General features: G+C 42.0%; 1 protein-coding gene across 12 annotated transcripts in view; it reads left to right on the top strand.

Moving 5' to 3' along the window:
- Positions 1–20,236, top strand: part of KALRN (kalirin RhoGEF kinase) — a 484,760-nt gene that overhangs the window by 344,984 nt on the left and 119,540 nt on the right. For all 12 annotated transcript variants that reach the window (XM_048309150.1, XM_048309144.1, XM_048309140.1 and 9 more), the window contains exons 29-34: positions 1,922–2,014; positions 2,345–2,456; positions 3,579–3,769; positions 4,172–4,273; positions 4,955–5,097; positions 6,255–6,357. In XM_048309150.1, the coding sequence (XP_048165107.1) occupies positions 1,922–2,014; positions 2,345–2,456; positions 3,579–3,769; positions 4,172–4,273; positions 4,955–5,097; positions 6,255–6,357 (744 nt within the window). The remainder of the gene's footprint in view (positions 1–1,921; positions 2,015–2,344; positions 2,457–3,578; positions 3,770–4,171; positions 4,274–4,954; positions 5,098–6,254; positions 6,358–20,236) is intronic.

Here is a 20,236-nt window from a genome sequence, read left to right on the forward strand (position 1 = left end):
AATAAATAAAGTTGTGAGCTATGGTGATGCACTTTAATGTGAACCAAGCTTGCTTTAAACAAGAAGCAGGGCAAAGTGGAGAGCACAGAGCCCTGTGTCGAGCTTGCTTCTGAAACTTGCCAGCTGCTTCAGGGCTCAGACACCTCTGGGCTTCCTGTTCCTCAGAGATGGGTGAGACGTCTGCTCAGCCTGCTCTCTGCTGCACAGACCTCTCTCACCTGTAGCTCTGCCCTAAGTGAGTCCAGACCTCTCCAAATGTCACAAAGCCAACCCAAGACACCCCCCAAGACACACTCCAGCAGGCTGCCTTCTTATCTGACACTTCAGGGACCAGAGAGAGGAGCTGCAGGGAGACTGTCCCTTCCCAGTAGTGCACTTGTTGAATGTCATTCCACCAACCGTCTGTGTCTGTGCACAGTCTGACCAGGGAGCATCCTGGCAGATCAAGGAGTGCCCAAAGGGGAGGCATCTTGCTGAGAGCATGCCCTGCTAATTCCATTACTTGGATCCTACAAAAACAACTGTACTTTGCCAGCACCAGGAAGTTCACATCCATGGCCGAGGTCTTGCTGGCTGCTGCAGTTATGAATTGAGTCCCAGCCATGTGCTCTGCAGGCACAGTTCCTGTGTCAGCTGTGACTCAGCTTCGTGCGAACTCCATTAACCCCCAAACAGAGCCCCTTCCCTTTTGGGTCTTGTTCATGTCACCAGAGCTATTAAAAAAAAAACCCAAACAACTTGTCTAGTAAAAAAACCAAACCAGCAAACCAAACATCTTTTGGTACATTGTGTGAATAGTGCATGCTTTTGCATCCCAGCATTAAGACAAACACTGGAGCTAAAAAGAAGCAGTAACCTCACTAGTACTCAGCAGAAAATCAGATTGTATACAGAAAGAAAATCTCTGTTCTTGGCAGCTCTTCCCCCTTCATCTTCCTTAACTTCTTCACTTTACAGTCTCAAATTTACACTCCAGTAGCTGGAGAAAAGTCCCATTCCCCTTTTCCATTTGCTTCCTTAGGAATCAAGGATTTCCTGGTGGCCAGGAGCAAGGCAAGGCATGCCCAGGGCCTGGCAGAGACCCTGGGTTTCCAGAGAAGGGTTTCCAATCTGTTCTATTTCAGCAGGGAATCTGCCCCTGTAGGGCATGAGTTTGGAATCTTTTAGATGCTAAATATGTCCATTAGGGTCCTGTAGGATTTCCAGGAGCTCCTAACTCCCCCCAGAACAGCTGGGAGGAGGCAGCTGGGTCCTTTGTAGCCCTCAGCAGGTGTGAGGGCTTTCACAGAATTTCTGTGATGTCTCCAGAAATTCATGAGCACATCACACTGATCAGCCCAGACATTTTGGGTGAGGTTCAGGTGACGAAACAGAAGTGTTCAGTGCTGTAACAGGTATCATAAAGGGTATCTCTCCTGGCTCCCAGGTGCCACCTCAGAGCAGAGCAGGTCTGTCAGCACTGTGTCAGACCTGTTATTCCCATGTGGATATTTCAGCTACCCCAGGGCTCTCAAATGGGACTCGATGCCTATGTTTAGACAGCTAAATTACACCCTACTCATGCAATTTAATTTAATGTCACTTCAGTTTAATTGAATGTTAAGATTCTGCTTTCAGCCTTCATAGCTAGGGGAAACCAAATGACATGACAGGTAAGTCATATTTAAATCGAGGCCTGTTTACTCAGGAGAGCTTTAGCTTGACTTGCAGAGGGACCCTGCAGTTTAAGTGGCCTTAGGGGGACTCTGAAGTTTATTGCTAGGCTCTCTGAAACCACACTTACTTGCATGCAAGCTTAAAGAGAGTTAAAAGACTAAACATAGAAATGCAGGGATCCAGAGCTAAAATTAGTTATGGGTGGTTCTGTCTGGCAGAGGGTTAATAGTTTTCCATGACTGACTGCTGTTTTTATCCCTTCTAGGAAATCCAGCAAAGGCATGGGCTGGCCAACTCCATCTCTTCTTATTTAATCAAGCCTGTCCAGAGGATCACAAAATACCAACTCCTACTGAAGGTAGCTCAGTGAGCTGCACAGATCAGCTCGTGCAGAGCACTTCACAGGTGTAATGAGTCACCTTATGCTTAAGGGAGCTGCTTCATGACCCGTAAGCATAAGTCCCCAGAAAGCTTCCAAGTGCACAGCCTCCATTGAGGGCACCTTGTTTGGTTTTGTGTTATAGTTGTTCCCATTTGACCCCCACTATTTGTGAGCACCCACAGTGGGGTTTGCTGCAGTTCAGCTTTCTCCTGTCTTGAAGCAGCTGCACATACCTAGTAGCACAGTTGGGTGTGAAGGCACCACCTTCATCAGAGTTTGTTTATGGGTGTCTGCCTTGCTTCTTAGGAACTGCTGACCTGCTGTGAGGAGGGCAAAGGGGAGCTGAAGGATGGTCTGGAAGTGATGCTCAGTGTCCCAAAGAAGGCCAACGATGCAATGCACGTCAGCATGCTAGAAGGTGGGCAGGGGCCAGGGCAGGGGAGGGACCTGCTGAGAGATTAAGTTTGTTTGTAACTTGTGGTGAAATTTAGCAGAGGTTGACTGTAGCAATACTGTTGTTTCATCATAATTTTTAGGTACCTCCTGGCTCTTTCCTGGTATTTTTCCAAAAGTCTTGAAAGAATAAAGCTGGCTAGGAAGTTTTGGGGGGGGGGGATGGTTATTTATCTATATCTTCTGTGTTTGTATAAATATACATATGTGTGTGTGTATGAATATGCATATGCAATGTATGTATATATATTTAGCTAAAACATTCCTTCTCCATTAAACGAAAAAATCCCCTCCTGAAACAGTATCAGTTTAGCTGCTGGCAGCTGTAACAATTATTGGATGAAAACATTTCTAAATACTGTTTCAGCATTTCAAAAGTTCTGATTTTCTGAGTCAAAACAGCTTGTGTTTCAAAATGTTAGCATAATTATGCCAAGATTTAAAAAGAAGTATTTAAAAAAATACTTTAAAACTACAGGAAAAAAAAGTTTGATTGGCACAAAGTGAAGTCTTTTATTGGCTTATTATTGTGTGGAGTATTTCTAAAATGTAAAAATTTTATGCTGGACTGAGATGCTTTATTGTGTCTCACACATTTTCTTGGCTTAGGAAAATAATTTCCAGCCTGGCTTGAGGAAAACCAAGGAACAAGCAGAGTACTAAATCAAGTGAAAAAAGGAACTGGTGCCCGTAGCCAGGCAGCACAATAAGCCCAGGTGATTAAAATTGCAGGAGGGCAAACTGAATAATGAAGTGCATAGGATTTCTTGCAATGCAGTTCTGTGTGCAGAAACCATCAGCAAAACCTTCATAATATTAATTTTTGAGCAATTTTTACTACACTTCAGCAGTAGCCTTATTTAGCACATATGAGGTATTTGCGCCTGGTGAAGTAATTACATCATTGCAATAGGAAAAAAAGGAAAGTATTTTCACTGAGGCAATGGATACCCATTATTGTCCTTTCAGAATATGAAGGAAAAAAAAAAGAGAAAGACTCCTTTATTTCAAGTCCTTACTGCTCTGTTTTTTCTGTAAATTGCTCATCCCAAGAATAAATACAAGTGATTGTATTTTGTGCTTTTAGGGTTTGATGAGAACCTGGACGTCCAGGGAGAGCTGATTCTTCAGGATTCCTTCCAAGTGTGGGATCCCAAGTCTCTCATTCGGAAAGGCCGTGAGAGGCATTTGTTTCTCTTTGAAATCTCTTTGGTGTTTAGCAAAGAGATCAAAGATTCTTCAGGACACACAAAATACGTTTACAAGAACAAGTTACTGGTAGGTGTGGCTGCAAAGAAAATATTCTGGGTGTTGTGTTTTTTGTAGGTAGAAGTGGAGTTTAGGAAGCTCACGTGTCCCCCTGCTGGGTTGGGGATACTCTTGCCCCTGGAAAGGCTGGCCCCGAGTCCTGCAGGACTCACCTGGAAGTCAGCCTGCAGTGAGTCTGGAGAGATTTAAGATTGTGAGGGTGGGGGGAAATGCGAGCAGGATCGCTCCAGCCGTTCACTTCCCTGCCACCCCAGAGGCTTTCTGTTTCTTTTATCTGTGTAGCAAACAGAGATAAGATCCTGTTCCCCTATCCATCCCAGCCTCCCCACTTCTTCCTACAAGTCCAAAGTTTTCTGGACTCATGAGGCTTCATATACATGAAATCTTTTCATCATCTCTCCTCTACACTAGACCTCAGAACTGGGAGTGACTGAACATGTTGAAGGAGATCCCTGCAAATTTGCTTTGTGGTCTGGACGAACACCATCCTCAGACAATAAAACAGTGCTCAAAGTAAGTATTTTCTTTTTGTTTTCTTTGTCTTTAGCACTTCTGGTTCAGGCCTTGGGAGCCCTGAATGAAAGGTCGGTTTCTTGCCTCCTCGCATTCACATGGCTTCCGTGTCTGCCAGTGGGATCATGCCTGCATCAGGAGCAGCTGAGCTCTAAGGCTTCAGTAGGAATTGGGACAGTTGTGCAGCCCTGCTGGAACTGCATCTCCTCTTGCAGCCTGGGCATGCTGACACAGGGCAGGTCTCAGGGTGTTTGGCTGGGAGGTGTAATTCTCTTAGTCCTTTGCCACTGGACTTATCAACAATCAACCTCTTCCACAGACCTCCAGAGGTGACAGCCTGTTCTGTCAAGTGAGTCTCAGCTGAAGAATTCAAGTTATAGTTGTTTTGTCTAAGGAAATCCCAGCTGTGCACTGATAACCTGTTTCCCCTCTACTGAGCATGCTGTATTGCTAGCATTAAATGTGTTTATCCAGAGCTTAGCTGCTTTACTGTTGCTTGCCAAGTAGGTCTGGTCAAAATGCTCTCAGTTCCCCTGGGGTTACCAGGTACTCCAGCAGCTGCAACAGTGCAGCAGAGGGGACAAACTGTTAATCATGGCATTCATCAGCCAGCCACAACTCCTCTACACAGGAGGTGAGAACATGATAGAGTCTCTGTCTTTCTGCCCTGTGAAACTTTAGGCATCCAGTATTGAAACAAAACAGGAATGGATCAAAAATATCCGGGAAGTTATTCAAGAAAGGATCATTCATCTGAAAGGAGCTCTGAAAGAGCCAATTCAGCTCCCCAAGACACCAGCAAAGCAGCGGAACAACAGTAGGAGGTAACTTCAGTCACAACCTGAAATCACTAGTGTTTTCTCAACCTACAGCAGTGTAGTGTCTGTGGACTTTTTACTGGTTTTTACTGTAGTCAAAGCAGTTTTCATCATCTTGGCTTCTTATATGTTGTCTTGGCAAAAGTAGCTAGAAAGCTTTTTTATGATATATGTACAAAGATCTTTTATTTTATACTCCGAAGTATAAAGAGAAACAGTAAAAATTCTTCAAAGTCCAAGGTTATGGTTCTTTCCTAAAGTAGATTTTACTTCTTCACATTTGAGTAAAACCAGACATTTTTTTCCTTGTTTGGCGTGTTTAAGTGTTTGACAATGGAAATCATAGTTGATCCTGACAATAGATTGAAGAATATGTAGCGAAGAATCTGCATTTTATCATCAAATACAAACTTGTTTCAGCCTGCTAAATAATACTAAAATTTTTTTGTCAACTGGTTTCAATCCTGGATTAAATAGAAATTATAGATAATGAATTGTTCTTTTTCTGTTGTGGCATTCCTAAAAGCCATCTGTAATTTGAGCATCTTCACTTACTCGTCAAATTTTATCCCTCTCTTACTTCAGGCTGTGTTGTAGGGACATCCAAAGCATAAATAACCAAGGTCACCCAGGAGACCTGTAGCAAAGCAGAGATCCAGACATTTCGTCTAAGAACATGCACCAATACAAAAGTTTTCTAGTACAGAATGAGGACACTGATTTTTTTAAACTTGTCCCTAAATATGTATTTTGTATTATTTAAATATTTACTTTGAAAGACCAATAAACATTTATGAGAAGTTTATCTCTACAGCCAAAGGGAAGAAAATACACTATATTAGCAGCCTCAGAGAGGTAAATATATAGAGCTCTGTACTGTCTTTATCTATGTTTGGATAACATCTTTATGGCTTAGTATTAAATTCCTGAAGAAATTTAAACAAATGTTGTGATTATGTGCAAATCCAAACCCCATGGCTGAGGGTGATGTCATTCTAAATTCAAGAGCTCTATAGCATCATGGGCTGCCTCAGTGGGGTAATTTTAGCACAAAGCCAGCTCTGTCCTGCTGACTTGGCACTTCTCAACTCCACCTGTAACATTGTGCTCACTCTGGTGGTGTGTTAAGGAATGTCATTGATTCCCTATTCCATTTCTTGCAGAGATGGAATAGATGATGCAGACAGCCAAGGGGATGGCAGCAGTCAACCTGACACCATTTCCATTGCCTCCAGGACATCACAGAACACAGTGGACAGTGATAAGGTAGGACTGAAATGTGAAAATACATGGCAGGTAATTGCCCCCAGAAAAATGTAAGTGAAAAGCACAAGAGAAGGTGAAAGAAAGCAGCCTGTCTTCTGCTGAGTGAGCTGAAACTCGTATTCCCCTTTGCTAGGTTATTAAAATCCCGTCTGTTTCTGTGTGCTTATCAGTACTGCTCTTCTACATGGTAACGTTTCTGTTATTGCAGCTCCTTTGTGGTTAATACACAGAGGTTCAATTGGCTCTGAAGAAGCAGCCCAGAGCAACCTTTTCTTGCCTAGGACAGCTTGTCCTGTGAGATCAAGCTTCTGAATGAGCAACCAGCTGGTTATGTTACATATTTCCCTCTGAGCTGAAATCAGTTGTTTGTTGGAGGGAATGCAGGTACTTACACACCAATTAATGTAGCAACATTGGGATCCTGGCTGGTATCTTGAGAGCCTGGGAGACCTACCATTTCCAGAGACTGTGATTCTGGACCCCTCTCCTCACAGACATATGGTGGAGCATATGGATGGCCCTGAGACACGCTAGATTCTGTTGGAATACTGCACACTGTCGGCACGTATGTACTTGTCATTTTACTTGTCAGACAATCTGAGTCCAGATCCCCAGCTTCACTAGGATGCCTCACTTGAATTTGTCACCCTGATACCTCCAGCTGTGCTCTTCCACTGAATTAGCAGTTGATTGTAGGAGAAAATGGGCAGTTAATAATTACCTTGGCTGTGCAGATGGGGTTTGTCATATCCTCTGAGAGAATGCCCGTATTCTCTTTGTGTGTGTTTTGAAATCACATGTAACTTGAAAAAAGCTGAATTCTCCCATGCCTTTATGGATTCATCTGTTTGTTGGGGCTTTAATTATGCTGCCACTTAGACAAGGCAGAGGGGTGTCTTCACAAAATCAGAATCCAAGTTTTGGTTGTTAAGTTCACAGGTAAGGTTCAGTGCAGATACTATTTTGAAAGCTGGACTCAGAAATATAAGTTAATTGCAAATAAATTACCTTTGTAAGACCATCTGTTATATTTATCTTAAATGCATGTCCCCATGATTTTACTTTTGTGTCCAATAATGTGCATTAGAAAAGTATTAAGCCTCACAATCCAAAGGCCACTGTAATGTATGCAAATACTTTGCCCGATGTCTGAGAAGTCTTCAATCCACATGGACTTGTCTTACTTTCTGTGTTTTTCACATTTATCATTCCTGATAAAAGGCCCTGACTTAGTGCAATACTTGAGCTCATGCTTAATTTTAAGCACTCGCCTAAGCTTTGCTCGTTTGCCCCCAGCCCGTTGGCTCGGTTGCATGAATTCTGGCCACGTTGAGGTAAGATGCTCCATGTTGCATGCTGCAGCTGCATACAAGGGCTATGGTGCCAACCCAGGCTGTGTACCCTGAAAGACAGCCCATCATGGCAGGAGTTGGTTTAAGGATGCAAGACTGGAAATGGTTATAGGAGTTTCTATCCAAAACCTTGTTTGAACTGAACAGCAAATGTGTATGAGATAAACTGAGTAGAGCTCGTACAGGGAAAAAGTTTTTACCATTGGGGAAAGGGTTGTGCCATGCTTTAATTTTTTTTTAAGGTGGGTAGGTTCACTTGCTGACTTAAGGCTGTGTGGTTTTGTGTTGTGTTATACATTTAATGAATAGAAACATATTTGAGTGTACAGCTAAGGCTAAAGGTTACTTGTATGTGCTTTGTTGAATCTGAGGTCGCAGTGTATCATCCTTAAGTAGAGAGGCAGCTCCTGCTGGACAGTTTCCTTATTGTCACTGATGCTAATGCCAGAATACTGTGGAGAACTCAGCTCCTACAGTGCTGCATTATCATGTCTTTGCTCCAAGGAGAATGAACTCCCTGCATCTCTTTATAGTTCTCTCATTTTTTTTTCTGTACTGTGTTACCCATATTAGTGGCAGATGAAGCTGAGCTGCCTTACCTCCTGCTGAATTGGCATGGAGTCACACCTGTGTTCAGTGTCCACTCAAACATCGGGCTCACCTGCTGGCACAAAGCCCTCAGCACATGTTGCCACCTGCTCTGAGGGGACTATCTGTCAGCAGTTCCAAAGCTCTGAAATGACTCCTAATGGTGACATTTTACTACATGGGATGTTTCTCCTTCAGTGTCTAGTTGAGCTTTTCTTCTAGGAGGGTGTGAGTGAATGTGGTTGGACTGGGAGGTTTTATATTCTCACATGGACTGGTGCTAGTTACCAGCACTGGAAGACTGGCTCATTTCATGCTCTCTAGGTGGGTTTTCTTGGCAGAGTTGACAGTGCTTGGCACACACTGTAGCACACATGCTGTAGTTAACTCGTGTGGGGCTGATAGCAGCTCTGACAGATACAGGGTTCAGCAGTCAGTGGTTTCCCTGCCTATTTAACTCCAGCAGAGTCAGCAGTGTTATTCTCATGAGTTCAGATTCAAGCCTAGAGGCTTTTTGCAGCTGCAGCCTCCATGGGTGACTTCTCTAGTGCCTCGGTGAGATCTCCATCCAGAGGAGCCAATGGAAAGAGCTCCTACCTTTAGAAAGTCTGACTGTTCACAGCAGCCTCGTTTGCAAACCCATGCCAAGAACTTTGCAGCACCAGCAGTGTGCCAGGATGGCAGCAGATTAATCCTGCATTGGGACCATCTATGTATTAACTCCATGCCAGAAACAATTCTCAAGTAACATGTAAGAGTTGAAATTACTCTCTGAAGGCAAAAGAACTCAAAGATTTAGCTGACACACTTTGTCCTTTCCCTAAACCTTGCTGTTATGCCTGAGGATTGCCTAACGCATTACTTGAATGTTCAGACAAGAACGTCAAACAACATTTTAGACAAAGAAAATCACAACTTCTCAAAGATTCTCAGTTTCAAGTAGCACTTCTGCTTAACAACACTCCTCATGCCTCAAGTCATGTGTATTTCTTTCAACTTATTTGTGAGTCAACTCCTCCTGAGTTGTAAGTAGCAATTTCTGTGTTCTCTCGCCATGGCACAGCCCTGGAGCTAAGCTTTACTTTAGCATTTCAAACTCCTAAAAAGACAAAAGGTTTTTTGTTGTTAAGAGGGAATGAAATAACATTACTGTAAATTCAGCAAGGTTTTTTCTCAAGACATGTGAATGTAGCTACAACAATTATCAAGGGGATGCTTTAGTGCAGAGGATAGAGCACTTTGACTGGGGCTGAGTCCTAGTTCTGCTCTGTCACTCACGTGTTGGGTGCCATTGCAAAGTACATTTGATGGCACATTACCCTTTCCTTTTTTTGCCTTGTTTGGATGGGGAGATAGAAATTCTTGCAAACATTACATTTGTACATTAATTACAGCATTGTTCTCCATTGTGCCAACACATGATGCAGAGCTGAATTCAGACCTGTTTTTGTAGCCTTTATGGGAGCAGATTCTGCTTTGAAAATATTCTGAATTATGTGCCTGACTCCAAAAGTGTTATTAAGCCTTTAAATATGCAGGCTTTCCTGACTGCAGGCAGTGGTCAGGTGATTATATAAGACTCACCAGATTAAAAAAAAAAAAGTAATAGTGTCTGTGTCTCTTTAAATTAAATACCTGATTAAGTAGCTTCTTAAATCTGGGTATGACTATTTAATATCTTCACTTTCCTTGGACTTTTCTCTCTCAAAAATATATAAAGCAATTATCCCCAGGCTCAAACATTTCATTTTCATTAAATACTATATAGTAGAAACACAGACTTCAAGTAAGGTCTGTAGGTCTGCACCTTTGTAAAAGGAAAGAAGGAGAGAACATATAAAATGTTTATTTTTCCGTTCGCAATCCATGACTACTTCTATATGCAATCTATAATCTAAAATATTTCATACACAGGAAAATATTTGGATTGTCATTTGAATTGTGCAAGTTTTATATAGAGGGGGGAAAGTGGGTTGATGACCCAGACTCAGTGCTGAAGAATCAATAGATAATGAATACTATTACAGTAATTGCAATTCCCATTGAGCATCCAGGTCAGGTCCTAGGTAACCTACCACGCAAAATTTCTTCATCCTTTTCCAAAAGGCAACGGAGACAGCTTTTGTTCTATGCAGTAAGCCCTCTTCAGCATGCTATCTAAAAACCTCTCCTTGGAGAGAAATCCTTGCCCTATTCACAGCAGACAGGATTTCAGTCTTTATATTTGGATTCAAAGCAGCAGGGAATTGCATAAAGGAAATGTTACATGCAGGGCATTCTCATTTGGTAAGGCCATTGAACTGCTGGCTTGTGAAACAGCTGTTTCTGGCGATACTGGCCCATCTTCCAATGGCCTCCTTTTTGTTGGCTTTTGCAGAGTACTGAGGAGAGCAGTTCTCATTTCCTTCTGTTGTTTTTGGATGTGGAAAAAGGCTCTGAAATGTGAACTGAAAATGTTTTACTCTCTAAAAATAAATCTACATTATACACTTTTATCTTTTCCATTAGACACTAGACTCAGCTCATCTTTCAGCAGTCATGAGACAGAGATCTCGACCTCTTCCACTTTGGTGGTATTATATAAAGTCTGGGAATAATCATTTTTCTAATTGAAGGTAATTTGTACAAGAGGGGAGATTTTAGAATTAGGACTTACTGGAACAAGTCACTTAGGGGCAAATTCTCTTTTCTTGAGAAGCTTCTAATCAAGGTAAAATAGCTTTCTCCCTATGATATTGTTGGTGGAGGAGGAAGCGCTCACTCACTGGCAGTGAGCTCGGCGTTGAGTCACCTGCCAGAGACACATTTCTACTGCAATACTGGGGGAATATCAAGGCACAGGGAGGGTTGACCCCCAGCAGTGCTTGTGAATGGCCAAAATATTTGTCACCATGGACTGGAGTCTGTGCCACACCTGAGCAGTGGGACTGACCTGAAGAGCCAACATCTGTCAGTGGAAAAATCTCTCTGCCAGTGTTAGCGGGTGCTACGGATTGCAGCTGATGGGAAGGAAGCTGGAAGGTGCAATGTAAAGTCTCAGGCAGAGCCAGGGGAGAGCAGGATCATGAGAATATGGAGTGGGTGGTGAAGCAGGGAGTCACTTAAATACAGGAGCAGGAGTATTTAGAAATCTTCCTGTTTTCTGGAGCACTGTAATAGGTGCCAGCAATTTATCTGCCAGGCATTGACCTGAAGAGGTTTCTTCCTCCAACCAAGATAGTTTACTCTCAGTAAATTGAAATAGATTAAACAACTTTGAGTTTCTAAAGGGCAAAGGAAGGGATTGATTTGGTCTCATCTGTGTAAGTATTGTTGTGGTTATTCTGCCACCATCCAAGCAAGTGATGTGCCAGAATTCAGTGTACTGTCTGGAGTGCTGCTTCCTGGCAGGGACTGATGAGTTATGGGACCACAAGAAAAACTAAATTTATGTAATAGAAAATGACTGCTGGCTGTTAAGTGATTTTTTCCTGTGAAGGTATGATAAAGAGGAGTGAATTATGGCCCCAGAAGATATATTTCTATTGCTTGAACGCTGCCTAGCATTAGAGCAGTTCTCACACTGAGTCCCTACTGCCCTCACCTGTGGAAAAGGGAAAACATGATAGCGATCAAAGGAAAACCTGACATTAAACATTTTGGCACTTTAATTGGCTTTCTTGAGGGCTCACTAGCTATAGGTGGGTAACTCTTTTCAAGATACTGTCATGTAGTAGCAAAATGTTTATCTTACCAAGGGAATAAATTGTTCAGCCAGGAGCTGACATCACTCTGTCTCTCTAATGATAGTTTCTTAAATTTTCCTTAGGCTTTGGGAGACTGCCTCCTCTCAATTCTGGCTCTGAATCTTGGTTAGGACCCCTGTAAATTCAGCTCTTCCCTGATAAAAATATACAAATGTATGTATCTTTTTTTTCACTGTGACTGGTTCCCTGAAACTGAAGTAATTGAAGTGAAGTTTGGAGCTGATAACATCAGACTGGTTTATCTCTCCTGGCAATGCTTTATTTGGCATGAACTTGCCTTTCTAATTGTTGATGTTCAGTAATATTACTGTGGCACTTTTCTTTTTTTCTCTCCTTCCTATGTATAAGTAAGGAGTTTGCCTTTGCTTCCTGTATTTCTTATCAGGAATGCAGCAGTGCCAACATCTTGAAATGTTCCAGCTTTTGATTTGCAGAGCTCTACTTGTCTGTCTAAATTTGATATTTTTCAGTCTTTTGGAAAATTAACTTAAGGCTCTTGGAGTGAAATATAACACACTCAAACGGACAAAGTATAAATTACATTTTTAGATTTACAAGTGAAGGAAATCTGGGCTGAAGTGCTACACATACCTTGAATTGTGCAAACCTTCATGGGCACTCATAGAAAACTCTGAACCTCAGAGGGGATCCAAATAATTACAACCATTCTTTGCCCAGTGTTGGGCCTGTGCTCTGCCTTGGTATAACTTAATCTCTGCTTTGGGGACTTAGCTAATAGGTCTCACAATGCCTTTTATCATCTGTATACCAGTCACTATGGCTTGTAGCTGCACAGGAATTTACCCACCTGCATCTGCAAGCAGAGTCATTTGACGGCTCTTTTCTTAGTGATTTATAATACATGTAGCACAGAATCTCCAGCTCAGGTATTAATACTGGCTCTGCCTATGGCACAGATCTCCCAGGACAATTCTGGGGCCTTTGGGCCTTTTTTTTTTCTCTGTGGACTTTAAAAAAATGGACTTTGGTCTTCCCTGGATTGGAACGAGATTTCAAAACAATCAAAAATGTAACTCTTACCGACCTTGATTTTTAGCCAGGTTTAATCCTGGCTTGAATTACAAGTTATGTCTTTCCTGGCACCCATTTCTAAATGTAACAGGTAGGTGATCAGGAGATTTACCTCTGAGAAGAGATATGTCAAGGGTGCAAGTGCTGCTGACGGTAGGGACGTTTGCTTTCTGTTGCCAGCAAGTTTTTGCTGCAGCTGTGGGCGGAGGCAGCACCAGGCACAGGCTGTCTTTTTTCACAGAACCTTCTTAGAAAAGGTTTTTTTGAAAAACAAAATGAAATATGATCAGCTGCTTTTAAAACATAACACTTGTTGGAAGCACTTGCAAACTTCATAGTAATTATTCAGGGGACTTTAGAGAAAGTCCTAATCAGGTAGTGGAGCCTTGTTCATTTTTTTTGTACTGCAGGACTGGACAATTCCCCACACACCTATCGAGGAAATGATGACAATGGATGAGTTTCCCCAAAGGTCCTTTTTTTTTTTATCTAATAGTTGAATTTTACCAAGAAATTTCCAAGAGATTTGAGTGTTTCACACTGTGAAAATACAGCAAAGCCAAAACATCTGCAGTGCCCATGGAAATATCAATCATGTCGTTCATTGGGTAATATTTCCAGGAAATAGCTTCATAAAAGGCAGACATGAAATTTGCCATGCATCTTAAATATCTCAGCTGGGATTTCTGGAAGTACTATTGAACTTTAGTGGGACCTCTGCTCTCAAAATTCTTGGACACAATTCTTCCCCCAAAAGAAAGCCATTCCTGTGGTGGTCAGCACAGGGTCACTGCTCAGCACTCACAAGTTTATTTCCAGACCAGTGCAAGAAGCAGCAGATACTTTCTTAACACCTCTCCCAGGTTTGGTTGGTTTTTTGTGGCTATAAATGACCACAGATATGAATCCAGATTCAGTTTGGTGATCAGATGCTGAGAACAGATTCAAGAAGTCCCTGAAAGCAAAGTCCTACAGAAAGGTGTTCTTCAAAGATTTCTTTTCAGCATTTTCATCCATGCAGAACTGGCAGTTACATACAGGGCAGGTAGAATATGCTCCACTTCTTTTATAAGGTGCATTATTTTGTACATTTTCATTTCTATTGCTATCCATTTCGTAAGGAACATTTGCAATTGACTTTAATATTTTTTTTTCATTTAGGAAACGAGGGTCAGCATTCAGTATGCTTTCAGTCTTATTCTTAGATCATTTCAATCTAAAGCATCCTTTGGTGGAAAATAAGTAAATCAGTAACACTTGAAAATATAAGTCAAGTCCCCCTATGATAAAACAAATGTATGGAACTTCTTCAGACTGAAGTTCTCCTGAGAACATTGGAGGTATAAATATCAACTCATTCCTGTTGAGGGTATTTAAATGTGATTTCTGTGGCCACCCACTTGATCTCTCCTTTTTATTCCTGCAAGCAGTGTGAAAATCAGATCCTATACTAATGTGCATATGGACACCTTCCCCAGAGAGGTGCAAGGAACACAGTTAGAGTTTGTATAATGATATAATCTTAGTTCATGTGATCAGTATCCCAAATCTACTGCAAATGTGGTATCTCTCAATCACAAGACACTTCTGAAGCACATGTGATCCTGCTTAGGCAGGATGGCTGTAATTTTAAAATGTACAGAATAAGGTGGAGAGTGCTGCCCTATAAAAGATGGATGGAAACTCAGCTGTGTCCAACACTATGGTCTTACATGACAGGAAATAAGCTCCATATCAATAAATCTATATTACTAAACAAACAAAAAAAGATATTTTGATGCCTGCTGTGAAGAAAGAGGATGTTTAAGTTAGGGGGATGTTTAAGTGAATGAGTTTGGTGCAATCAAAACAGACTAAGAAGGAAGGAAGTGCAGTAAAATCCTTGTCTTTATTTCAAAGACATGATCAACACCAGTGATTTTAAAATAGAAGGATTAAGATAAATTATTGATTTGCCCAGAAGAATTAAAGGATATTCTGTTTTTCAGCTGTAAAGTGAGACCAGCTGTTGTTTGACTTTTATAAATGTGCTGTGATTTTCAAAGAATCAGATGTCAAAGGTTAGTTGCCATTTACCTTGCATTAGAAATTGAGTTGGACTTTAGATGGGAGAGGAGTTTCTATCTCTGAACTGGTCTTTGTCTGATGGGGTAACAGTTCAAATTGATTCATGTTAGTCAAAATTAGTATTTTTTTCCAGCAAAAATGGTTAGACAAAAACATATGTATTTGAAGAGATCAAGTGATTGATCTTCTTCCTCTGTATCTGCTAATGCGAGCTGAACTGTAAGTCATTAAAGGCCATTTCCTCATTATTGCTTATCTAAACTAACATTGTGTTCCTTCCCTTTCTCCTCGTGAATGATTCCTTTTCACCTTTGTTCTTGCTCCTCCTGCCCAGCAGAGGATGCCAGTCCTGGAGTGACACTGCTGAGGTGACTCCTCACCTGGGGCTGCTGCAGACTGACCTGCACCGTCACCTCTAATGTGGGTGCACGGCACCTGCCCAGACCCAGCTTCCCAAAAATCTGGCACCACTTTGGAAACCAGCCTGCTCAGGACATAGAATGGACACTCCTGCCTCAGCCTTGTGCTGCTGCTCCAAATTTGTCTGTTGATTAAAGGGACAAAATGGTTAATTAAAAGTGGATAGAGTACGGTGTCCCCCCCAAATGAGGACATAAATAGAATAGGAATTGTCCATCAGTATTCTGGAGTTGTCTCTGTATCCATTCTTGGGCCAATAGATCATCTAAAGTGCTTGGTTTGGAAAAGAAGGAGCAAACATTATTCAGAACTTGTTTTTAAAAAGGGTATTTTTTTTTTTTTGTATTTCATCTCAAGTTCTACTTTCTATGTTGTCATTAAGCAATAAGTTTTTCCTTATCTAAATCCAGTCGTTCTCCTCCTGTTCTTCAAAGAACTTGAGTTCATGTTTATTTTTCCTGTGCTGTTGTTTTGAGTTGTTTCTGGGGTTTCATTCTGGTGATTACAGTGTGTTTGTTTGATTTGGATGTACAATATAAAATATATCCCTCTGGAGGAACAATATGTTTTCTTTTTGGCATAGGGTTTTTTTTCATTTTAGAATTCATCATTTGTGTGTGGTTAATGCTTACTAGAGGTGCCAGGTTTGTTCAAGAAACTTAGAAAACCTTGGAACAGGTATAAAGGGCATATAGGGATAACACAGAATAACTGTCTAGAAATGAAGAAAAGTTTAAGTGAGATCAGAACTTAGTGTTAGGAACTGACCTTTGAATAACACAGCTTCATTGATCCAGGACATTAGAGGACATTAGAGATCATTCAAGTTCAAAGTTAATATTAGCAAGAGGTTTGATACTGGAAAAAACCTGTGTGTGAAGGAGGGAGACAAAGGGAAACAGTTCCAAATTCCTTTTTTCTTCATATCAAGGAGATCAAGTGAGGAAAATACAGTTCAAAAACAGTATTTATAGGAACACCTTTAATTCAGGCAGGGAGGGTTGTACTGGTGAGCAGCAGCTTTCAGGTGGGTGTTCAGAAATTCTGCTGAAGGGTCCTTTCTTTCATTAAGTGCACATATACATCTGCAGCAGCAGCCCTTGCCACCTTGTCTCTATTCTGCGTGATGTGCTGGTGGCCTTCTCCTGATTTGGCTGATTCTTGGTGTGCTGAATTTATCGGTTCCTGGGGATTCATCAAGACTGTGTCTCCAGAGCTCATCAGTTCTTGGGAAAATCTCACAACCTCCCATCTCAGCTCATACTTCTCCCGTCTTCACCTTGCTGTCTGCTGGTCAAGGTTTCTTCATCCAAACTTGTAGATAAAACTTCTATAAAAGTCATTCACACATTCTCCTGTGGCATGGCCTCGTACACGGTGGAATGCCTGATTATGGGCAAAAGGGAGCAGCCAGATAGTGTGATAATTGGTTTTAACTCTTTAACCTCAGTCTTTGTGTGTTGCCTGGTTGAGCAGAGCTGTGACCATGGAGGAGCACGAAGTGTCAGAACACAGGTACTGGTGTGGGAGGCAATAGAAGGAGACATGGGAACATGGAGGGCAAGCCACAGGGAAGCACAGAGCTGGGCAAGTAGCTGAGGGAGGTGAAAGCTTTCCTGAGAACCGGAGACATTCCGTGTGAGGGGACTGGAGGAAGAGATCACACCACACAGTGTATCATTATTTTGTCTTCTTTTTCCCCTTAAATCCCAGTAAGGGTTTACCTCTTCTCAGCCCTAGGTCATGTAGGTAGGAAAAGGCTTTGAGTTACAGGGAGGGCTATTCTGATTTCTTCTGTTTGTCCACAAACTCACGGCCTTTTCAGTGATCTGAGGCAGTATTTATTCTGGAGCCAAGTATTTTTGCAGCAGGATGCCCCAGGAGGCACTTCCCTGCCTTGGAGTCAGCATTCTCCCCACCTTGTAAACCACAGGCATGCCTTGCTACTGGCAGCTAACAGAGAGACATCCAAAGCTTCCCCCAAGCCTTTGTGTCCAGGATCCAAGTGCTGCTGCTGTCCAGATCAACTTTATTTTTCTGTTTGTATCTTGCATTAATTTAAAACCCACCAAACAACCCAAATCAAACTCTCTCTCCTCAAATGTGTGCAAGCAAGAAACAGAGGAGTGTGAAACATGGCAGAACTCCACAACCCCTTTACTCCCTGGGTTCATTTTTGCTGACACTACAGCATCACTTCCTGACCCTAGTTGCAAATAAACAATTATTGAAAGAACAAGGCTGGACCACACATGCGTGTTTTCCACTGGCATGGAGAAAAGCTGTGTGTTGATTGCTGATTATTTATTTTCAGAAGAGTCAGTTGGGTTTCTCGCTATGTCTTTAGGGCACCATCTCTACAGGTGCTGAGCCTTCTCAGCTTGCAGGAAGAATTGAGGGTGGGAGCCAGCTGTGCCCCACAGGTCCTGGGCCTCAGTTGGCATTATTACTAGAAGTTTTCCAGTGTTGATATTTACTGCATGATCCTGAGGAGTCAATAGGAAAGGACAGCAGGAGTCTACCCAGCAGAAGGAACACTTAGCCAAGCCATGTGATTTTCCTTTAAAAATGGAGTTGTAGTTAAACCATCAGTCATAAGTGCGACATTTATGTAGAGAAAGGAAGGGAAATTGAAACGCACACAGAGAAACTTCAGCTTTCTGACTTGCTGCAGATAATGCAGTGAGAGCTGATTTTTGTATGAATTTCAGTGATTGTCCTTAGAAAGGTAAAGGGCTGTTTTCTCTATCCATTGCTACCTATAAAATGGGCAAGATGGCATTCAGCTTACTGGTCTTTGCCTTCACATCCTGAACACTCCTCTACTGTGCAAGCTTCCAGTGTGTGCTGGGGGCAGTTGAAAGGCTCATGGCCCCCTGCCCCTGAACCTCCCTAGCAGCAGATCCAACCTGCCCCCAGCTTAAACAGCTTAAACAGCTGCTGACTGTGGGGGACAGGCTGGGGGCTGAGGTTCTTGCATGACTTTCTGACTTTTGTTGCAATGGTTGAGCAGACTATGGCTGCATCCCCCTCCCTCTGCCTCTCAGGTATAACAGAGGTGTAAAACAGGCCTCCAGGGGCTGGTTTTGTGGGTTGTCTTTTGAAATCTCTGAGGTTTCATGTTGTTTCTTAGGTCCTGGCCTCAGTGCAGTTATTTTGCAGAAACTCCCTCCAGCTCTGAAGTCCTGCTGCCCTCCCCAGCAACTGAACCTTTGGTACCTTTTGCCTTTATGAAACCTCTGTCTTTCAGGCTTCCTAGGAGAGAAATTTGAGGACTGAGAAAGGACTTTAAAAATCAACCCTTTCTCAGGCTCATCGAGTTCCTGCCTTATGACCTTCTCTTTGTGTGATGCCTGTGTGTTATTTATGAGCACTTGGCTGCTCATTTCCAGAAAAAAAAAAAAAAAGGGGGGGGGGGGGGGAGGGGAAGATAACATTGTTGAGGCCGAAATGCAATTAGTTATGTGGCGCTGCAAAGAACAAGAAAGGGGATGGTGAGTGCTGTTGTTCTGGGTTAGGCAGCTGCTAAGGTCAGAGAGGCAAGGCACAAAAGGTAAGTAATTTAAAGAAATGCAAAGAAAACAGGGTGATACGTAAATCAGTTTTATTTGAAGTCAAGAAAAGCACCTCACTGTTCACCAGGTGAATATCTGGCTCTGACCCTCTCATATCTCCACATCACATCCAGCCTTTCAGGAATCCATTGGCTGCTCAGGGTTTTGTTTCAGCAGGAGCAGGATTTGCCTCCAGCCTTTAAATAAGTCACTTTCCCTGTGAGGGGGGAGGTAAAAGAATAAAAATAGTTAAGTAAGAGCTGGGCTGAAGCGGATGTCTTTTAAACAAATATACAACTTATTTTCCATCTGCTGGTTCCCAGTCCTTGATTGCTGTGAGAGAGAAAGAGAAGAGCAGGAGAACCAGGATGTGCTCCCCAGGTGTAGATCTGAAAGGTGGCCACTTGCATCCATAAACCTGGAATTTTTGTTGATAGGAGCAATACAGTAACTGCTAAAATTGATCCTAATGAATGTGAGTGTTTCTTTGCTTTTCTTAATGTTATAACTGAATAGTTCCCCAAATAATTCTTCTGGGCATCCCATCCCTATGTAAAGACTATGGCTAAGTGGCTTAATAGGATAAGTACTTTATAAAACAGCTCTGTAATATTTTAGTTGTCTCTTTTCATTTCAGTAACAAGCATAAGGGAAGCTAATGTCCCAGTACACAGGGATTTGCAATCACCATTAATGGAGATAATTCCCCTCATGGGAAACAATAAAAAATACCATTGCAAGAGGTAAACTTTGCATTTTCGTCACAACAGATTGTGTCTCTCTTGCCAAATTTCTTTGTGTTCTAGAGGAGACAGTAAATCTGGCAAAGGGAAGCAATTTTAATTGTTATGATAAACTCATGATGGGGGACAGGAGGGGTTTCTGAGTTTCCCAAGACAGCATCTGTATGATTGAGGAAAATGAAATAAAATCATGGCAGCTATTAGCAGTTTTAGTGAGTTTGAAATGAGTCCTGAATGATGGCAGAATTAAGAAGAGTTTTTGCCTTTTTCACATTATCATCACTAACAGAAGAGGTCTCACTTGCTGTGTGTTCTATTTTGATGGTAAATCCTGTCCTAACAAATATGCTGACAAGCTGTAAGAGAGCAACTGACTT

This window comes from Corvus hawaiiensis, chromosome 7 (assembly GCF_020740725.1).
Source record: "Corvus hawaiiensis isolate bCorHaw1 chromosome 7, bCorHaw1.pri.cur, whole genome shotgun sequence".
Classification (NCBI taxonomy): domain Eukaryota; kingdom Metazoa; phylum Chordata; class Aves; order Passeriformes; family Corvidae; genus Corvus; species Corvus hawaiiensis.